We start from the raw sequence: 20,311 nt of genomic DNA on the forward strand, positions 1-20,311 counted from the left end.
GTGTACTGAACTTTCACGATTACGGATTCGCAAATAACGCGATGCACCGCCAGTCTAGTCGTGTTGCATGAACTATCACGACCACACTTGAAGAGTCTGGTCGCGTTCAGTGAGAACTACCACGGCTAGATTAATGAAGAGTGCAGTTTATTAGAGCAACAGACACACAGGTTCTTTTGGATTACCGGTGATAAATTCACTGTCTGCAAAGCACGTGCAAATACCAAGAGTATGAGTAACACTGCCGGCTACAAACACGTTAAAAGATAATAAAGCGACTCTATAGAGATTTCTAAGTTTCCGGGGAGGCACTTGGTGTAACTAAGCGTTCGAATCTTAGGCGTCCAAAGGCATCCCGATGGGGGGGGGGGGGGGAGAGGCTCAGCCCATCGACTGATCCCAGAGGTCAGAGTGGTACATGATGGTGTCTTCCCTAACACTCTCTCTCTCTTAAGCTATTTTATACTGTTTTTCACCTTTCAGGTGGAGCTTGAGTGACTCGAGTCATACATACCTTCGTTTAGGATTGGTGTAAAGTTTTCTCGCTTCGCTTTTAAAGGTATAAACTGGGAAAATTCAAAGCACAAGCTCAGTGAGGGGTGGTCGCACCTTGGAGACGGGTAGCTTTTGGGATGGAGGTGTGTTTTGGTATTATAATGATGTAATAATGAGCAAAGTTCACCAAAAGGACAGCATTTTGTCAAAAACACGACAGGCTGTTGGCCCAGGGTAGCAAATACGCAGCTTATCAGTTCCATAATACCTTTAAGTTCCCATATAATCGCAGAGCCTGGCCACGGTATCTCCACACCGCTCCACCCTCCGAGCAGTGCCTCTTAGAGTCAGCACACCAAGTTCCCCTGGCGTTGCCGACATCTAAGGTTGCAGGCCTAGGGAACTTCCGTGGAACGGACTCCTTGCACGTCAGCCGCGTTCCACCCGGGAAACTTCTTCAATGCTGTGCCTTACCTAAAAGTGTGAATATAAGTTTAATTTCTAAGTCACCTCCAGCAATTATTCCACAGGTGACTAGGCAGGGCATCCCCTGGCCGAGAGGCAGAGGGCTTTGTGCTGGTCCAGCCCTTCCCCTGCACAGAAACGCCTGTGGCTTGGGGGAGGCTGTGATGCCTCTCAGATTTGTGTCGTGCTGGGAGGAAACAGCGTCTGGTCTCCATTCCCCACAAGATAAATGTCAAGAGACGCTTCCAGTAACGGCTGCCAGAGCTTGGCAGGCTCCGACACATCTGCCCGCCTGCCCACAGCCCCTTCCCAGTGCTCTCGCTCAGCACAGCCCCTTCACTGCTTCCTGGGTGGCTGGAGAACATCCCGGAGCTGCTCAGGGCTGGTTGGTGAAGGCTGCTCGGTCGCCTGCAGAGATTTCAGCCCCGTTTCCTCTTTGAAAACAATCCAGAGGGGGCTCTGGTGCACGCAGCTTTTTCTCTGGTCTAACCCTGTGCCACCAGACAAATGTGCCACAACACGGCAGCCTGTTTCTGGAGGCAGGAGGAGCCTGAGCACCCACTGGTACAGGCAGGGACCGTGTCCCTGCTTCACCAAGCAGAGCTGGGTACCAGCCCTGAGAGACAAGGCCGCCAGGACCATACGGAGCAGCCAGTCCTGTGTGACTGACTACACCCGCGCCTGAGCCAGCTCCTGGGTGGGCTTGCAGTCCTCACCAATTTTGTGTTGCCAAAACCCCCTGCTCTTGACCAGTCCCCATCAGTCCCTCACCCTGATGGGCATTTAAGCTTCAGCTGGTCAGGCCCAGCCTGGCCTGCAGTGGTAGCCATGGGCAGAGGGTGCAGATGTCTGCCCTTGTCCAAGGGCATCAACATGGGGGACTGGGCCAGTTCCTCAGCGAGTGTGTGCCGCTCTCTGTCTACAGCCCAGCTGCTGCTTTGGGGCTGAGCTGATATCTCTGCTCTGGTCTCTCTGCCATCAGGCCCTTCACCATGCCTGGGATGCTCCGCTGCACCGGTGGCCCAGAGACTGCAGCCAGCTGTCCTTGTGCAGCACTGCGCTCACGAGAGATGTAGCTGCCTTGGAGCCGAGGAAGGTTGCCTTGAGAAGGGCCCAAGGTGGCAGGTTTTGTCCTCCCAGACTGAAGGCTACCCTGCCTCAGGCAGGGGTGTTCCCCTTTGAGAAGCTTATGGCTCCCACTCCCCTCTTCAGGCCAGCGCTTGCCAGGCAGCCTCTCCTCACATCTGTGCCTGGTTATTGTCAGAATGCAATTAAGCCAAAGGGTGATTGTATCTCCTGCTTGGGGCTGTAATGTAATCACTGCCAGGGCCACAGCAAAGGCTCCTTGTACAGCAGTGTGGAGGCTGGCAGTTGCAGGAGGCTTTTTCAGCCCCGCTTCACTTGAGACATCAGCTTCTGATCTCCACTGGGTGTGGGTTCCCAGGCAGGTGACGCCACCGGGCTCATCTGGAGGAAGCAGGGAAGCACATGTCCCTGCTTCCTCCAGACACAGGCCATGGAGGGGAGCGTCTGCGTGCACCACAGCCAGCCAGCGCACCCGGGGGCGGCTCAGAGCAGCCGTTCCTTGCACAACCACCCTGCCTCATGGCAGGGCCCTGGGGTTGCCACCACGACCGTCCCCTGGTGCTGCCGGTGGAGCTCTCCTCAGAGCTGCCCCAGGCTGCAGCTCTTATAGGTGTGAGCAGAGACTACCTGACTCTGATAGGGTGCCACGGGAATTCACATGCCAATTGCTGGCTGTTGCTGGGCTGGCGCACCTACCCTGCCCATCCCCCTGCGATGGTGGCCAGCACCTGGCTGACCCCTGCCATTCTCCAAACCCCCTCATAACCCTGCTTCAATTTACTCTCATCTCCTTGCAAGCTCTAATTGCATTTGTCAGGTTTCTGACCCCCTAACTGTTTGATTATTATAATGCCAATTAGGATCAATCTGAGGCCAGGCAGTCCAACTTCCTCCTGGCTGCAGGGTTAATTCCGCATTCTTTTTAATTAACTTGTCTTTCTCATCTGGATGGAACAACTCACTCAATAACAGGTTAACAATCAGCCCAGGACAGATTATATCCCAAACAAATATTAGAAAATAATGAGGCACACTGACCCACATCTTCCCTTAACCTGGGCATTTGATTTCCCCACATAACCAAATCCCCAGGGTTCCAGGGGTGATGGGTGTATACATGTAACACTGGAGGCAGGGGAGGAACATGTCTCTCTCTCTCTCTCTCACACACACACACACACGAGTCCCCCCCCGGCTGCATTGCAAGAGGATTAGGGATAACATCAGAAACCATAGGGTGAAGTCCAACAGAAGCAGTGGGGACAGCAGAGGCAACTGGGGGGGGGGAAATCAACAAGCGATACAGAGGGAGGAGTATAGGGTGGTGCAGAGACCGACTCTGCCAGCTGTTCTACAGAAAACAGTCAGGCCACCACCACTGGTCCCCAGGCAACCACTTGCACGTCAACGACCAACTCCTTTTGTCCACCACAAGAGCCAAATGCATGGCCTCACGTTGGCTGCAGTGTCTGTTGCTTTCAGGAGGGAAAAAAAAAAAAATCTCATTTTAATGTGTTTTTTTAAGAAAGCAACTCCAGCAACATTTGATTCCTAGATGTGCAAACCCTCTAACACATGTACCCCGGGTGATATCCTCCTAGCAAGTTTTCCTGTCTGCAAAGTGCAGCCAGTTCTTCAAGGAACAGCCTGGTTCTGCCTTGAATCGGCCTTTCTGCTTTGGGATTACACCCTTTCAAGCATGACAACTTTCAATACATACAGCGAGTAGTTTACTACAACACAAGATAAACGAGTTAGATGAACACGTTTGCTCATCAATTATTACTTGCTTCTGTTACAGAAGTCATATTAAAAATAAATAACGAAATAGAGGATACGCTGACACAGATTGTGGCTTAAGTAACCAGGCCAGGCCAGGCCCAGCCGCCCCGCGGGAGCACGGCAAGGCCCGTCCACGCCGGCAGCGGCGCTCAGAGCCCCTGTCCGGCAGGGCTGAGCATCTCCTGCAGCACCAGGTGCAGCAGGTGGTTCTGCTCGGCGCTAAGCAGCGGCCAGAGCTCGGCCTGCAGGGCCTTCAGCGCCTCCGCGTCCTTCTCCTGGCACGCCAGCACGGCCGACTGCAGCAGCAAGAAGAGCTCGGCCGGCAGGTAGCTCGCCGCCGGCGGCAGCCCGCCGCCCGCCCCGGGGCCGCCCCCGGGCCCCGGCCCCGCGCCGCCCTCCGGCGCCTCCCAGCAGTACTGCTCCAGCGTCCGGGCGTGCTCGGGCAGCAGCTTGGCGGGCGGCGGCTGCAGCAGCAGCAGCAGCAGCACCCGCGACACCTCGCAGCGCGCCAGCACGTCCAGGAAGGCGCCGCCGGGCGCGCCCCGGCCAGCGCCGCCCAGCCCGGCCCCGGCCAGCGCCTGCGCCCGCGTCAGCGCCGCCAGGGCGCCGGCGTAGTCGCGGCCCAGCAGCAGGCAGGAGGCGCGCTCAGCCAGGCAGCGCAGCGCCTCCAGGGGCAGCCGCGCCGCCGCCAGCAGCTCGGCCGCCCGCTGCAGGTGCGCGGCGGCGCGGGCGGGCCGGCCCGTGTCGCGCAGCGCCGCCGCCAGCTCCAGGCACAGCCCGGCCGCCAGCCCCGGCTGCCCCGCTCCAGGTGCAGGCGGGCGGCGAAGGCGCCGCAGCTCTGCGCCGCCGCCACGTGCTCGCCGAAGCCGCCGCGCAGCCCCAGGCGCTGCCGCAGGTCCCGCTCTTGGCGCAGGAAGAGCCGCGCCGCCTCGGCCAGGGCGGCCGCCTCGGCGGGCCCGTGGAAGAGGCTCTGGGCGCAGCGCGCCACGGCCAGCTGGCACCAGGCCGCGTAGGGCAGGCTCTCCTGGGCGCGCAGCTCCCGCGCCAGCGCCGCGAACTGCTCCGCCGCCTCCGCCACGTTCGGCTTCCGCAGGAATCGCCGCCGCAGCTTGGCCGACACCAACCGGTACCGCGACAGGAAGTCCCCGTCGCCGCCGAGGCCCGGCCCGGAGCCGCCCGCCCCGCCGGGGCCGGAGCTGCCCGCCGCCGACAGCATCGCGCGCCGCCCGGAACTGACGCGCCGCTCCTCGCTCCGCTCCGCTCCGCCTCGCCTTGCCGCCGGCCAATCGGCGCCCGCTCCGGGGTCACGCGGACGGTGGGGCGGTGAAGAGGCGGAGGGGGGTGTGGCTACTGCCAGCCTCCTGCCTGCTAGCCCCCTCCCCGCACTTGTGGTCCCGTCTCCTCTCACCTGCACCACAGTCCCTCTTGTTTCCCCCAGAAGGGAAACCTGCACTGGTACTGCGTGTCCTACATGGTCCTCCGCTGTGGAGCGGGGTGCTGGCCAGGTGTGGGGTCGTGAGGATTTCTAGCCTCTGTGCTACTGTACAGGCAGGGAGGTGTTGAGGGACTCTGCTTTACGATGGGGGGAACTTGACTTCCCACAAGCTGTATAGGGTGCACATACTCTGGTGTTGTGATGCTGAGGCTTCTGAACCACATATCGTTTCTGCTTTGACTCTTGTTAACACTAGTCGGAAAATGAGAACAGTTTTGTGACCTTTATTTGCAGCTTTCCACAGGAAGAGCTTGGCTCTTGGTGTTTCCCCCCACCCCCGTTAAAGAGAAAAATATGCCTCTCCTGTTCTTAATGTTTTTAGTAGCAGAGATGAAAGAGCACGGTGAGTCTTGTCCTCTGATTTTTAACGTGCTCCTTCAACACAGCTGCAGTGGGGTTTGGGGTTGCTCAGACCTTAACTGGAAAGATCAGAGTATTCAGTCTTTAATGAAACATTTTATTCTCCCAATTATTATTCAAGTGTTTGAGCTAAGCAGTTACTTAGAACAGTTTGCAGTATGAATGAAAATCCTCCCTCCTCCTCATTGCCTAGGCTGTGTTTGCCCGATGTGCGAGTGGCTCAGTCTGTGTCTCCAAGTCTGCAGTCTTCTAAAATAAGCAAACAGATGAGCATATGAAATGGAAAAAATACAAACTGGGAAATGTTCTCTTCTGCAGGAAGAGAATGAACACCAAAGAATAAGAAAGGCAGAAAATCTTGCTAGGCACTTCTGTGGTGCATTCCCTTTGACTGTAGATGGATGGACCCCTTGCTGGATGTTCTTGGCATGGTCCAAGCGCCAAACAAGTGCTGTGCAATGGCCAGGCAAAGCTGCTGGTCCTGGGTGAACATGCCAGTGAAATGAGCAAAGGAAAATTGCTAAAGGAAGCCTGGAGCTGTCTGAATACACAGAAAAGTGAGGCTGACCTGGAGTTACAAAGACTGCGGTAACAACAAGAGAGGAAAAGTTATCATTGTCCTGGTTTGGGCTTACAGGTTTGCAATGTTTCCTGGCATACCTGTCCTCCAAGCCCCGCAGCGCACATTTCTGGGTTCCATCATGGAGCAAAATATTCACCCACTCCCCAAGTAATGCTCTGATGGGTGTCTCCCTCTTCTTTTCCCAATGCTTCTGCACTCATCATTTCCCTTTCCCTTTTCCTGCTTTCTCTGGTGTGGAGATGATATGGCACTTAGAAAACATTCACAGCAGATTCCCATTCCCATTCCTCCCATCACTCCTCTTCCTCCCATTGAAGGAGCCTGTCTCAGTCCTGGGCTCTGTAGCTGCCCTTCCCCAGGCTGGGTGGAGACCCTAGGCCAAGGCTGTTTCTCCTTTGACGCTCCCAGCCTTCATTCTTCCTGGGAAATATGTTCTTCAGCTGTGTCAGCAGAGCTGGTGCAGTAAAAGTAAGGTCCCGGTTATCCTTTCCTCTTCATTTACCCCCCCAAGGAAGCTCTAGCCCTGGTGATGTCAGTCAAAGAAACATGAAGTGGTTCCAGTTTCTTTCTCCATCTTGCCAGCAAGTCTTGTCTGGTAAATACCAGCAGTCAGAGCAAATCCTTGATGAGAAGGTGCCATGCCTGAGACCTTGGCCTCCCTAGAAAGCCACAGGCCTGCTGTGGCTCAGCCCCCCCTGCTTCCTTGGGAGAGCTCTCTTCAGCCTGCCCTGGATGGTGCAGAGCACAGCTCTCCGGAAGCTGCTGGACAAGAAGAAGAAGATAACTGGGTCAAGGCAGCTGTTGAGGGCTGAGATGCAGAGCACAAGCTCATTAGCAAGGTGGAGACCCTGCTTCCAGGGCAGGCTAGAAATGGCCCCACTTGCGTGAGGATGTAAGGAATGCGGACAATGTGATAGGGGGTGAAGCATACAATGAAGATGATCAGGACTATGAAGGTCTTGGTGATGGCTCTCATGCTGGTCCTTTTGTTCAGCTGCTGAGCTTTCACCGAGGAGACTCTGTGCAGCTTGGCAAATATCTTGCTGTAGAAGTAGAGGAAGAGCAGCAGCAGGATGAAAAAGTGGCTACTGCAACCATGTTAAAAGCTGCTGCTGTGGTGCTTTTGCTTCTGAAGTGGAAGCATTTATGGTCACAGGGCCCTTTTCCTCTTGTCTCAAAAAAGAAAGGCAGCGTGAATGCTGTGTGCACCAACCAAACCACCCCAGAGGCCATGGTGCTACAGGACACAGTGTGAATCCTAAATTTCTGCAGGGGCCGGATGATCTTCAGGTAGCGGTCAAGGCTGATCAGGCTGAGGAATGTGATGCTGACATACATGTTGAGGTAGAAGAAGGCCCCGACAATGTTGCAGAAGATCAGAGGTTCACTCTTGCTTTGAAAGGCGATGCGGAAGGGCAGGCAGAGGGAGAGCAGCAGGTCAGAGAGCGCCAGGTTCCGCATGTACACAGTGATGGAGGTCCTGCACTGTGCACTGCACGAGAACACCCAGAGTGCCAGGGTGTTGCTGAGCAGCCCAATGATGAAGATGAGGGAGTACATCACAGGGAGCGTCACAGAGAGGAATTCATCTCGGATCTGACAGCAGGAATTGCTGAGTCTGTGCTCTGTGAGCTGGCTGGCAGGAAAGGGGGTGCTCGGGGAGTCCATTGTTAGGGCCACGGATCTGGAAAGAAAAATGCAGGAGGTGTTGGAGCGGACATCTGCATGAGCTGGCTCCATACAGGCACCATCACTTGTAAGTGTTGTAGGCTCCTGCGGTACCTCTGTGGTTCCCTGGTGCCCCAGGTCATGGCAAACACAACTTTGCAGTCCCTCAAACTGTTACATGAAGGCCACCAGCTTGCGTAGCACATGGAAAACCAGACTGGGGACTTAGGAGCACGAGTCTGCCAGGCTCACACACTGGCTTTTTGGGACTGCCTTCTCTCCCATGGGGCTCAGGCCTGCAGGGAAACCTCCACAGAGAATCTGCCCGTTCAACACTGGTGAGAAAACGGGCCACCACACTCCTGCCACAGGCTGGTCCGCGTGGCCAGCAGCACTCTGCTGTCCCAGGTGTGGTAGCTGTCTTTTCTCCTGTCTTCTCTCGTGCTGTTCCATGCTACCCTCTGCTAAGGAAGGATGTGAGACTGGAGTGGTGGAAGTTGGCTGCTGCATGCTAGGTAAGCACACCCTACTGAACAGCAAAATCTGGGGTTCCTCAGCAGGGGAAAGACACATTTTTGATTGTACGTGAGCAACCAAATGGGTATAGCAAACATGAATTCAGACCACATGCAGCATGATACATAGGGGTGCCTTGGCGTTGTTGAGGGACACTGCTGAGGTCTGTCAGAGCTCCCTACCTTCCCCTGTGAGGCGGGGAAATCAAACCCACACCCGGCTGTTCCTTCATCACCATTCTGCTGCTCTCACGTCAGATACCCGGGCTTGCCTCAGGAGCAAGGCCCCCCTCCACCAGACTCTTCCCTCCCGCCCAGCTCGCTCTCATGCCCATCCCTTTTCCCCCAGTGATCCCAGCGCTTGCAAGGTGCAGGACAGTGGGACAGGGCTGCAGGTCTTGGCCAGCAGTGACGGTGCAGGGGAGTGCACTTGCGCTGCTGGTTCCGGTGGCTAGGCTGGAGCTCTGGCTCTGGGTGCTGCGTGCATGCACGTGCCTGCATGGTTTTGGTGTCAGCCCTCTTCTCATGACTTTACCCATCGTCGCTTTTCTGTCCGTGGTGCAAGGCCGCAGGGTTCCTCCACCAGTGAGGGAAGGCAGGGAGCGAGCCCACGGCAGGGATGGAGGCACTGCAGCCGTGGTGGCCTGGTTCTGCCCAAGCCCTGCTGGGCACTGACCCCAGAAACACTTTGCATGCCCATGAGCTCCTGTTTCCCCTGGACAGGGATGGGAGGCCTGGCTCCTTCCAGCCCCTCACCCTTCACTCCCCTTCCTGCTTTCCATGATGTCGAGCTGCAAAAACCTCCAACTTCCTTCCCACCTGCCACAACTTCTCTAACAGACTTCTCTGCTCCCTTCATACATCCCCAACATGGACTGCAGGGCAGAGCCAGCCTCGGGCACTTCAGGACAGAGGCAGCAGAGCTAGCTGGATTTGCTGCTTATGACACATGGTGCTTTAAAAACACCACAGGTTGAATGCCTCATTCATAGATCTGGCTTGCTGCACGAGGGTAATGCCTTACTGCTTGAAGCTGGCACCTGATTGCTTGAAGCTGGATCTTTGTGGCATCTGTGTGCGCCTGCGTATGCACCCAGCACAGTGCCTCTTACCTGGGGGGCTGTGCAGGTCCCTGCAAGGGTAGGCACTGACCCCCAGGTGTGTGCACAGCCTATCAATCAAGCATATAGAGCTGCATGTGTGTCGTGCAGGGGTGTGTGTATGTGCGTACAGCTCTGTGTGGGTATGTGCACGTATGTACAGTTGCAGGGCAGCGTGACCTTCATGTGTGAGTGAGAGTTGGTATAGTGATACACACACTTTGTGTGTGTCTGCACACTTGTGACTACTACGGGGCTGTGACAGTTTGCCTGAATGTGCACAGCTGTGCCACAGTCCCCACACCTGTATGCGACTCCAGCCATGCTTAAGCCCATGTGTGTGGCAGATGTCCCTGCCTGTCCTGGGCTCCTTCTGCTGAGCCCACGGCTCCCCCCACCCAGCCCCAGCCCAGCTTTTCCCACCAGCCATAGCCCCAACCTGAGTTAGCTGGCCTCAGTACGCCCCGCTCCCTCTTCCCCCCCCAGCACTCACCTCCATGACAAAAACATCCCAGTGACTCATAGCAAGAAGAAAAGCCACTCCAGAGTCACCTACCTCTCTCAGCACCTCTCTTCTGCTCCTTCCCCTGCTGTGACAGTGGTTCCTGCTCTCACTGGGGCCCCTATAAGCCCTTGGCTGGTGACAACATCTCTCACCGTGACAAACATCCTCCATAGTTTCCCTGCTCCTCCCATGTGGGCTTGATGGGTTTTTCCCTTTCTGGCCCTGGAGAGGGGGTGCATTTTGCAGGGGTTTGTCCTGATGCAGGCTCTTCAACGCACCCCATGCACCCACTTCCCTGAGCAAGCACTGGCCACGGCAGCAGCTCATGCAAATGAGCTGATTTGGAGACAGCAGCGGTCCAGCCCAGGGTGCTGCTCTCTCCAAATCAGCTCATTCACACCAGCGTGGGTCAAGCCACAAGCCAAACCCAATAAGCCTTGTGAAAGCAGCCCATGCTGCACCATCCACTGCCCTTGGGGACCATGGGGGACGCCGGGCACTTAGGGGAGAGCTCAGCCACAGGGAGATGGGGCACAGTGGTGTGCCACCACTCACAAGCTACCCCACGGCGTTGGGGCTGCGAGCATGGGTCTATGCTGACAGAAGGAGGGGAGTTCTCCCAGCTTTTGCCCACACCAAGGGCGAAGTGATTCAGCTGGAAGTCCTTGAAGCATCCACTTTCTTGGAGACCCCGGCCTGATCCTGCACTGGCTTCAGCCCTGCACAGATGATATTCCCAGTGTTGCCTGCATCAAGCGTCTGGCTGGGGTGGCGTGGAGACAGGCCAGAGCTGCCAGGGCAGCTCCTCCGGGCATGGGAATTGCACAGACAGGGGACAGGCTCCCGGAACTGACGCGCCACTCCTCGCTCCGCTCCGCCTCACCTTGCCGCCGGCCAATCGGCGCCCGCTCCGCGGTCACGCGGATTGTGGGGCGGTGAAGAGGCGGGGAGGGGCTGTGGCTACTGCAGACGTGTGTTCACGACGGCGCCCCGCCCACCAAAGGGCGTGGTTATATGTGGTGGGCCCCGCCCCAGGCACGGCGTGGGGCTGGGCAGTGTTGCGGCCCTTCGCGGTCGGGCGGCCCCGCGCTTCCGGCCCGGCCCGGCCCGGCCCGGCCCGGCCCGGCGGGCGCCCCGGGAGAGCCCCCGAGAGAGCCGTAGGGCAGGGGAGCAAGGGCTCTCGGGTGAAGCCAGCAGCAGCCAGGTTCAAACAAGAAGAGTCCACCCAAATGGTAGCAGGTGGGTGAGACTCTGAGCCAAAAGATGGGGGGGCACAGTAATTTTAGGTGAGTTCGAAGGGTGACGGATAAACACTTGGACGAGAGAGCTCTTGGGTTCCTAAATAGATAAACTACATCTGACTGGGGAAATCCCCAGCGCTGAAAACATTTGGTGCCGGAGAGAGTAAGTGGGTGGGGGAAGCATCACGCGTGCTTGGCTGCTTCTTGCTTTTCCCTGAGCATGTGCTTACAGCACTGCTGGAGGCAAGGTCCTGGGCTGGACAGGCCCTTGGTCTAGTAGAGAGAGGCTGTTCTTACACTCTTATGAGCACATATACCAAACTGCACCCACACCGTGAGCTGAGGTTGTTATCCCACAAGTCTGAGGCTGTTTACCTGGTGTGCGAGACACCAATACGCACACAGGGCAGAGGTATTTTATTTCACGTCTGCACAGAGATGGGTGCTAGGTGGTCATTCCACAAAGCTAGCACAAAGTTTGGTCATGCAGGTACAATATTTATACGGTATAGTTATGCATAAGTAATTACACAAAGCAGTTTTCTATTGGTTTACATTTCTCTTATTTCAACTTAAAGCTACAGTGCTACTTTAATATTCTGCACATGCTTTCAGGAAGTGGGAGGGTAGCTTTCTTTGTTCTTTGAGTCGGTGGTCGTGATCTCTCCCTGCTGTCTACCTTTCCCCTAGTTTCTGTAAATTTTGTTGACTTCATGTAGTGCTGTATCCTCCCAGCCTGGCAATCTCCCTTATAACAAGATGCTTCCTTTATCAGTCCTTGAAGTTCCTTGTCTTAGTTTCTTCTTGGAAGGTTTAACGAGGCCTGCATATTCTCCTTTTATCAGTCTCTCAGTTTTTCTTCAAGGGCACAGTCATTAGCAAGGCATGAGTTGTTTATACAAAAAGTGTCTTGTTTCGTAAGGCCTCTATGGCCCTTACGTCAAGGTAACATGGCTGGGGAGTCCTGTGGGGTCCTCTGCAGCCAGACTTCCCTCCTGCTTTCTCCCCAGTCCTGAATATCATATCGCACAGGCTTGGTGGCAGGTGGCACTCAGCTTTCAGCTTGTCCCGAACAAGCTCAGAGCAGCCATGTGGTTGCTGTGACATGGGCACTTTCCTACATGTGTCCCATCAGCGCACTGGTAAAAGCTTAGTCCCAAAGGACAGTGTGGGTGTCAATGCCTGAAACTGAAGTTCAAGTCCTGTACTTCACATTGATGCTCAAAGTTCAATTTGTATTAAAAAAAACACAAACAGAATTCTAAGAAAAACCCAATCTGACCTATACTCTTAGCTTACAAAAGGTACTGCAAAGCTGGCAAGTGAAACTGAAGTGTGATCAATAATGTAGTTCATCCCTCTGTGACTCTTCAGAATGAGTAAAAAATTCCCCAAGCGAGTGATGATGCTGCGGGATAACAATGCTCACAAAACACCAGTTCACAGCAGCCGTGCAGACCACAAGCTGTCAGCGTCTTGCTATGCTGCAAGACAGCCTGTGAGCTGTGGGTCACTGTGTGCTTCCTGCACTTGAAGCCAAGCATGGGCAGTAACCACCCATCTTCAGGACTAAAGACCTTATTCCTGCTCCCAGTCCCAGCAGACCCCTCTGGTCTGCCAGCCTCTACTCTGGACTGGGCTGCACAGCCAGGCTGGTTGCCATCCCCATGGTACCAGCTGGTCTAATAGAAGATGTCCCTCTCTGCGAGCCTGGCCTCGCGTCTCTCCTTTACGCCCTCGTGGCTCTCACCCAGAGTGGCAGGAACTGGGAGCTCACTCCTCCCGGCTCTGTCCCTGGGCCCCTTCAGGAGCTGGGTTGCTGCAGAAGGGCTGGGCAGGAACACAGGGGACACGAGTGTGGTGGTGTGCTTACCTGTATGGATATGTTTGAAAGTGGCTGACACCAGCCAGCTGATGCTGTAGAAACACACTTTCAAATATCCTGGCCTTTCTCAGTTTACAGTTGCTTCTCTGCCTGCCGGCTGGCAGGGCTGTTTAGGTTTATCTGTCTGAATTACTCAGCAAGGGCTGGGGGTGAAGCTGATGCAGCACAAGATGCTGGGACAAGCCAAAGAAATCAGAGGTTTAGGCTTTAACATTTTCATGGCTGGAAAAAAGCCTCCTCCTTATGCATCTCCTATGCTGGCCCTGCAGGGAAGCCATGGTTTCTCTCTGGAGGGAAGCAGCACCTTGAGCTCACCCAGGGCAGGGATGCTGTCGGGCCGTGGAGTGTCCGAGGAGCACAGCAAAGGTGTTTCAAATCAAGCCATGTGCACCTGCTGGTAAAGCACCCCATGGATCTGGATTTCATTCTTGTTTCCCGGGGCCACTAAGTCGGCATGTGACAGTGCCTTGCAGTGGAACGGAGGATGGCAGGCTTCAGGGTCAAGCCTGAGGCTGCTGATACTGGGAAGGCAGCCTGTGGGCTGGGGGGCTCCTGCCGAGGGGAGGCAGATAAGCAGCAGATTTCTGCTGGCCTGGGAAGCGGCATTGCTGCAGGAGGGCGGCTGGTGCTGACACAAGCCCTGGCAGTGCAGCATCTGCCCACAGCCTTCCTGTGTGAGTCCCTGCCAAGGGGTAAGAGCACAGGCAGGTACAGACAGGGGTTTCTCTCCAGCCCACATGAATGGTGACTTGACCTACTTTTGAGGGGTCTGAATGCAGCTGGACCTAAAGCCTCTTGCAGAGTGGCTGCAGGGTGGGAAGCAGGAGGGTAGGATGTGGACACCTCCTTTTCCCAAGGGTCTCAGACCTCCGTAGCCCCCACGAGCTGCCCAGCAGCCCTCAAGCTCTGGTCACAGCAGGGATTTCTGGTGCCAAGAGCTCTGCACTGCCTGCACTGCCGACAGGCATTTTGCACTGCTGACATTTGGACGCGTGCGGCTGGAGGACTGACTTGCTCCTAAGGACCTGCTTCATTTACCGCCCTTCATGCTGGAACCTGAGCTGCAGATGAAGAGATCCTGAGTTCAGGTCCCTCCAGGGGGCATGAGGAGCTGCCTGGGCAGCTGGAGACAGTCTTATTTGTGCAAAGAGGGGCGCAGCGCTTGCCATGGGGCTGGGAGGATGCTGGGTTCGATGCTGAGCTCTGCCCAGCTCTGCCCAGCCACCTCGGCTGTTGGTGCCTCCCCTTCCCTGGGTGTACAGCAGTGCTGACAGCATGGCAGTTGCTGTCCCGTCTTCAGTCAGGACGGCTGTGTACAGCTCCGTTTGCTTTCTCAGCCCTGGCCAGACCATGCTGCAGCAGCCCGCAAAGAGCAGCATACGAAAGGATTTCTCCTTTCCCCTGCCATCATCTGCTCATCCCTCCCCTGCCTGCCGGGGCTATTTGCATTTGTGTGGGCGCACCTCGCTCTGCTCTGCCAGCTAATTCCAGTAACATGGAAACAGTTTGCAGAACAATCTGCTCTACGCATGTGGCTGTTGTGCTTTCTGTGTCTGGGATGAGGGCTAGGGGACGAGCAGCCTGTCCCCTGTCTGTGCAATTCCCATGCCCGGAGGAGCTGCCCTGGCAGCTCTGGCCTGTCTCCACGCCACCCCAGCCAGACGCTTGATGCAGGCAACACTGGGAATATCATCTGTGCAGGGCTGAAGCCAGTGCAGGATCAGGCCGGGGTCTCCAAGAAAGTGGATGCTTCAAGGACTTCCAGCTGAATCACTTCGCCCTTGGTGTGGGCAAAAGCTGGGAGAACTCCCCTCCTTCTGTCAGCATAGACCCATGCTCGCAGCCCCAACGCCGTGGGGTAGCTTGTGAGTGGTGGCACACCACTGTGCCCCATCTCCCTGTGGCTGAGCTCTCCCCTAAGTGTCCGGCGTCCCCCATGGTCCCCAAGGGCAGTGGATGGTGCAGCATGGGCTGCTTTCACAAGGCTTATTGGGTTTGGCTTGTGGCTTGACCCACGCTGGTGTGAATGAGCTGATTTGGAGAGAGCAGCACCCTGGGCTGGACCACTGCTGTCTCCAAATCAGCTCATTTGCATGAGCTGCTGCCGTGGCCAGTGCTTGCTCAGGGAAGTGGGTGCATGGGGTGCGTTGAAGAGCCTGCATCAGGACAAACCCCTGCAAAATGCACCCCCTCTCCAGGGCCAGAAAGGGAAAAACCCATCAAGCCCACATGGGAGGAGCAGGGAAACTATGGAGGATGTTTGTCACGGTGAGAGATGTTGTCACCAGCCAAGGGCTTATAGGGGCCCCAGTGAGAGCAGGAACCACTGTCACAGCAGGGGAAGGAGCAGAAGAGAGGTGCTGAGAGAGGTAGGTGACTCTGGAGTGGCTTTTCTTCTTGCTATGAGTCACTGGGATGTTTTTGTCATGGAGGTGAGTGCTGGGGGGGGAAGAGGGAGCGGGCGTACTGAGGCCAGCTAACTCAGGTTGGGGCTATGGCTGGTGGGAAAAGCTGGGCTGGGGCTGGGTGGGGGGAGCCGTGGGCTCAGCAGAAGGAGCCCAGGACAGGCAGGGACATCTGCCACACACATGGGCTTAAGCATGGCTGGAGTCGCATACAGGTGTGGGGACTGTGGCACAGCTGTGCACATTCAGGCAAACTGTCACAGCCCCGTAGTAGTCACAAGTGTGCAGACACACACAAAGTGTGTGTATCACTATACCAACTCTCACTCACACATGAAGGTCACGCTGCCCTGCAACTGTACATACGTGCACATACCCACACAGAGCTGTACGCACATACACACACCCCTGCACGACACACATGCAGCTCTATATGCTTGATTGATAGGCTGTGCACACACCTGGGGGTCAGTGCCTACCCTTGCAGGGACCTGCACAGCCCCCCAGGTAAGAGGCACTGTGCTGGGTGCATACACAGGCGCACACAGATGCCACAAAGATCCAGCTTCAAGCAATCAGGTGCCAGCTTCAAGCAGTAAGGCATTACCCTCGTGCAGCAAGCCAGATCTATGAATGAGGCATTCAACCTGTGGTGTTTTTAAAGCACCATGTGTCATAAGCAGCAAATCCAGCTAGCTCTGCTGCCTCTGTCCTGAAGTGCCCGAGGCTGGCTCTGCCCTGCAGTCCATGTTGGGGATGTATGAAGGGAGCAGAGAAGTCTGTTAGAGAAGTTGTGGCAGGTGGGAAGGAAGTTGGAGGTTTTTGCAGCTCGACATCATGGAAAGCAGGAAGGGGAGTGAAGGGTGAGGGGCTGGAAGGAGCCAGGCCTCCCATCCCTGTCCAGGGGAAACAGGAGCTCATGGGCATGCAAAGTGTTTCTGGGGTCAGTGCCCAGCAGGGCTTGGGCAGAACCAGGCCACCACGGCTGCAGTGCCTCCATCCCTGCCGTGGGCTCGCTCCCTGCCTTCCCTCACTGGTGGAGGAACCCTGCGGCCTTGCACCACGGACAGAAAAGCGACGATGGGTAAAGTCATGAGAAGAGGGCTGACACCAAAACCATGCAGGCACGTGCATGCACGCAGCACCCAGAGCCAGAGCTCCAGCCTAGCCACCGGAACCAGCAGCGCAAGTGCACTCCCCTGCACCGTCACTGCTGGCCAAGACCTGCAGCCCTGTCCCACTGTCCTGCACCTTGCAAGCGCTGGGATCACTGGGGGAAAAGGGATGGGCATGAGAGCGAGCTGGGCGGGAGGGAAGAGTCTGGTGGAGGGGGGCCTTGCTCCTGAGGCAAGCCCGGGTATCTGACGTGAGAGCAGCAGAATGGTGATGAAGGAACAGCCGGGTGTGGGTTTGATTTCCCCGCCTCACAGGGGAAGGTAGGGAGCTCTGACAGACCTCAGCAGTGTCCCTCAACAACGCCAAGGCACCCCTATGTATCATGCTGCATGTGGTCTGAATTCATGTTTGCTATACCCATTTGGTTGCTCACGTACAATCAAAAATGTGTCTTTCCCCTGCTGAGGAACCCCAGATTTTGCTGTTCAGTAGGGTGTGCTTACCTAGCATGCAGCAGCCAACTTCCACCACTCCAGTCTCACATCCTTCCTTAGCAGAGGGTAGCATGGAACAGCACGAGAGAAGACAGGAGAAAAGACAGCTACCACACCTGGGACAGCAGAGTGCTGCTGGCCACGCGGACCAGCCTGTGGCAGGAGTGTGGTGGCCCGTTTTCTCACCAGTGTTGAACGGGCAGATTCTCTGTGGAGGTTTCCCTGCAGGCCTGAGCCCCATGGGAGAGAAGGCAGTCCCAAAAGCCAGTGTGTGAGCCTGGCAGACTCGTGCTCCTAAGTCCCCAGTCTGGTTTTCCATGTGCTACGCAAGCTGGTGGCCTTCATGTAACAGTTTGAGGGACTGCAAAGTTGTGTTTGCCATGACCTGGGGCACCAGGGAACCACAGAGGTACCGCAGGAGCCTACAACACTTACAAGTGATGGTGCCTGTATGGAGCCAGCTCATGCAGATGTCCGCTCCAACACCTCCTGCATTTTTCTTTCCAGATCCGTGGCCCTAACAATGGACTCCCCGAGCACCCCCTTTCCTGCCAGCCAGCTCACAGAGCACAGACTCAGCAATTCCTGCTGTCAGATCCGAGATGAATTCCTCTCTGTGACGCTCCCTGTGATGTACTCCCTCATCTTCATCATTGGGCTGCTCAGCAACACCCTGGCACTCTGGGTGTTCTCGTGCAGTGCACAGTGCAGGACCTCCATCACTGTGTACATGCGGAACCTGGCGCTCTCTGACCTGCTGCTCTCCCTCTGCCTGCCCTTCCGCATCGCCTTTCAAAGCAAGAGTGAACCTCTGATCTTCTGCAACATTGTCGGGGCCTTCTTCTACCTCAACATGTATGTCAGCATCACATTCCTCAGCCTGATCAGCCTTGACCGCTACCTGAAGATCATCCGGCCCCTGCAGAAATTTAGGATTCACACTGTGTCCTGTAGCACCATGGCCTCTGGGGTGGTTTGGTTGGTGCACACAGCATTCACGCTGCCTTTCTTTTTTGAGACAAGAGGAAAAGGGCCCTGTGACCATAAATGCTTCCACTTCAGAAGCAAAAGCACCACAGCAGCAGCTTTTAACATGGTTGCAGTAGCCACTTTTTTCATCCTGCTGCTGCTCTTCCTCTACTTCTACAGCAAGATATTTGCCAAGCTGCACAGAGTCTCCTCGGTGAAAGCTCAGCAGCTGAACAAAAGGACCAGCATGAGAGCCATCACCAAGACCTTCATAGTCCTGATCATCTTCATTGTATGCTTCACCCCCTATCACATTGTCCGCATTCCTTACATCCTCACGCAAGTGGGGGCCATTTCTAGCCTGCCCTGGAAGCAGGGTCTCCACCTTGCTAATGAGCTTGTGCTCTGCATCTCAGCCCTCAACAGCTGCCTTGACCCAGTTATCTTCTTCTTCTTGTCCAGCAGCTTCCGGAGAGCTGTGCTCTGCACCATCCAGGGCAGGCTGAAGAGAGCTCTCCCAAGGAAGCAGGGGGGGCTGAGCCACAGCAGGCCTGTGGCTTTCTAGGGAGGCCAAGGTCTCAGGCATGGCACCTTCTCATCAAGGATTTGCTCTGACTGCTGGTATTTACCAGACAAGACTTGCTGGCAAGATGGAGAAAGAAACTGGAACCACTTCATGTTTCTTTGACTGACATCACCAGGGCTAGAGCTTCCTTGGGGGGGTAAATGAAGAGGAAAGGATAACCGGGACCTTACTTTTTACTGCACCAGCTCTGCTGACACAGCTGAAGAACATATTTCCCAGGAAGAATGAAGGCTGGGAGCGTCAAAGGAGAAACAGCCTTGGCCTAGGGTCTCCACCCAGCCTGGGGAAGGGCAGCTACAGAGCCCAGGACTGAGACAGGCTCCTTCAATGGGAGGAAGAGGAGTGATGGGAGGAATGGGAATGGGAATCTGCTGTGAATGTTTTCTAAGTGCCATATCATCTCCACACCAGAGAAAGCAGGAAAAGGGAAAGGGAAATGATGAGTGCAGAAGCATTGGGAAAAGAAGAGGGAGACACCCATCAGAGCATTACTTGGGGAGTGGGTGAATATTTTGCTCCATGATGGAACCCAGAAATGTGCGCTGCGGGGCTTGGAGGACAGGTATGCCAGGAAACATTGCAAACCTGTAAGCCCAAACCAGGACAATGATAACTTTTCCTCTCTTGTTGTTACCGCAGTCTTTGTAACTCCAGGTCAGCCTCACTTTTCTGTGTATTCAGACAGCTCCAGGCTTCCTTTAGCAATTTTCCTTTGCTCATTTCACTGGCATGTTCACCCAGGACCAGCAGCTTTGCCTGGCCATTGCACAGCACTTGTTTGGCGCTTGGACCATGCCAAGAACATCCAGCAAGGGGTCCATCCATCTACAGTCAAAGGGAATGCACCACAGAAGTGCCTAGCAAGATTTTCTGCCTTTCTTATTCTTTGGTGTTCATTCTCTTCCTGCAGAAGAGAACATTTCCCAGTTTGTATTTTTCCATTTCATATGCTCATCTGTTTGCTTATTTTAGAAGACTGCAGACTTGGAGACACAGACTGAGCCACTCGCACATCGGGCAAACACAGCCTAGGCAATGAGGAGGAGGGAGGATTTTCATTCATACTGCAAACTGTTCTAAGTAACTGCTTAGCTCAAACACTTGAATAATAATTGGGAGAATAAAATGTTTCATTAAAGACTGAATACTCTGATCTTTCCAGTTAAGGTCTGAGCAACCCCAAACCCCACTGCAGCTGTGTTGAAGGAGCACGTTAAAAATCAGAGGACAAGACTCACCGTGCTCTTTCATCTCTGCTACTAAAAACATTAAGAACAGGAGAGGCATATTTTTCTCTTTAACGGGGGTGGGGGGAAACACCAAGAGCCAAGCTCTTCCTGTGGAAAGCTGCAAATAAAGGTCACAAAACTGTTCTCATTTTCCGACTAGTGTTAACAAGAGTCAAAGCAGAAACGATATGTGGTTCAGAAGCCTCAGCATCACAACACCAGAGTATGTGCACCCTATACAGCTTGTGGGAAGTCAAGTTCCCCCCATCGTAAAGCAGAGTCCCTCAACACCTCCCTGCCTGTACAGTAGCACAGAGGCTAGAAATCCTCAC

General features: G+C 55.3%; 3 protein-coding genes across 4 annotated transcripts; 1 reads left to right on the forward strand and 2 right to left on the reverse strand.

The window, feature by feature from the left end:
* Nucleotides 1–932: 932 nt before the first annotated feature.
* LOC140658568 (40-kDa huntingtin-associated protein-like) lies at nt 933–5,322 on the reverse strand. Its single transcript, XM_072877169.1, is given in 2 exon segments — nt 933–4,630; nt 4,633–5,322. Coding segments are annotated over 2 exon segments (1,065 nt in total). The 5' UTR covers nt 5,045–5,322; the 3' UTR covers nt 933–3,977.
* A 226-nt stretch (nt 5,323–5,548) lies between these two features.
* Nucleotides 5,549–8,676, reverse strand: LOC140658567 (probable G-protein coupled receptor 34). The gene is given in 3 exon segments (XM_072877168.1): nt 5,549–7,146; nt 7,149–7,349; nt 7,352–8,676. Coding segments are annotated over 3 exon segments (1,077 nt in total). The 5' UTR covers nt 8,007–8,676; the 3' UTR covers nt 5,549–6,925.
* Nucleotides 8,677–11,152: 2,476 nt separating this feature from the next.
* LOC140658417 (probable G-protein coupled receptor 34) lies at nt 11,153–20,106 on the forward strand. Of its 2 annotated transcripts, none has more exons than XM_072876830.1 (2): nt 11,153–11,293; nt 17,703–20,106. In XM_072876830.1, exon 2 carries the CDS (start codon nt 17,719–17,721, stop codon nt 18,727–18,729), a length of 1,011 nt encoding a protein of 336 aa, XP_072732931.1. In that variant the 5' UTR covers nt 11,153–11,293; nt 17,703–17,718; the 3' UTR covers nt 18,730–20,106. The 2 variants fall into 2 exon arrangements, with proteins under 2 accessions (XP_072732931.1, XP_072732932.1); XM_072876831.1 differs by lacking the exon at nt 11,153–11,293 and adding an exon at nt 15,263–15,549.
* Nucleotides 20,107–20,311: the final 205 nt, after the last annotated feature.

Source organism: Ciconia boyciana, chromosome 12 (genome assembly GCF_034638445.1).
Source record: "Ciconia boyciana chromosome 12, ASM3463844v1, whole genome shotgun sequence".
In the NCBI taxonomy this organism is placed as follows: Eukaryota; Metazoa; Chordata; class Aves; order Ciconiiformes; family Ciconiidae; genus Ciconia; species Ciconia boyciana.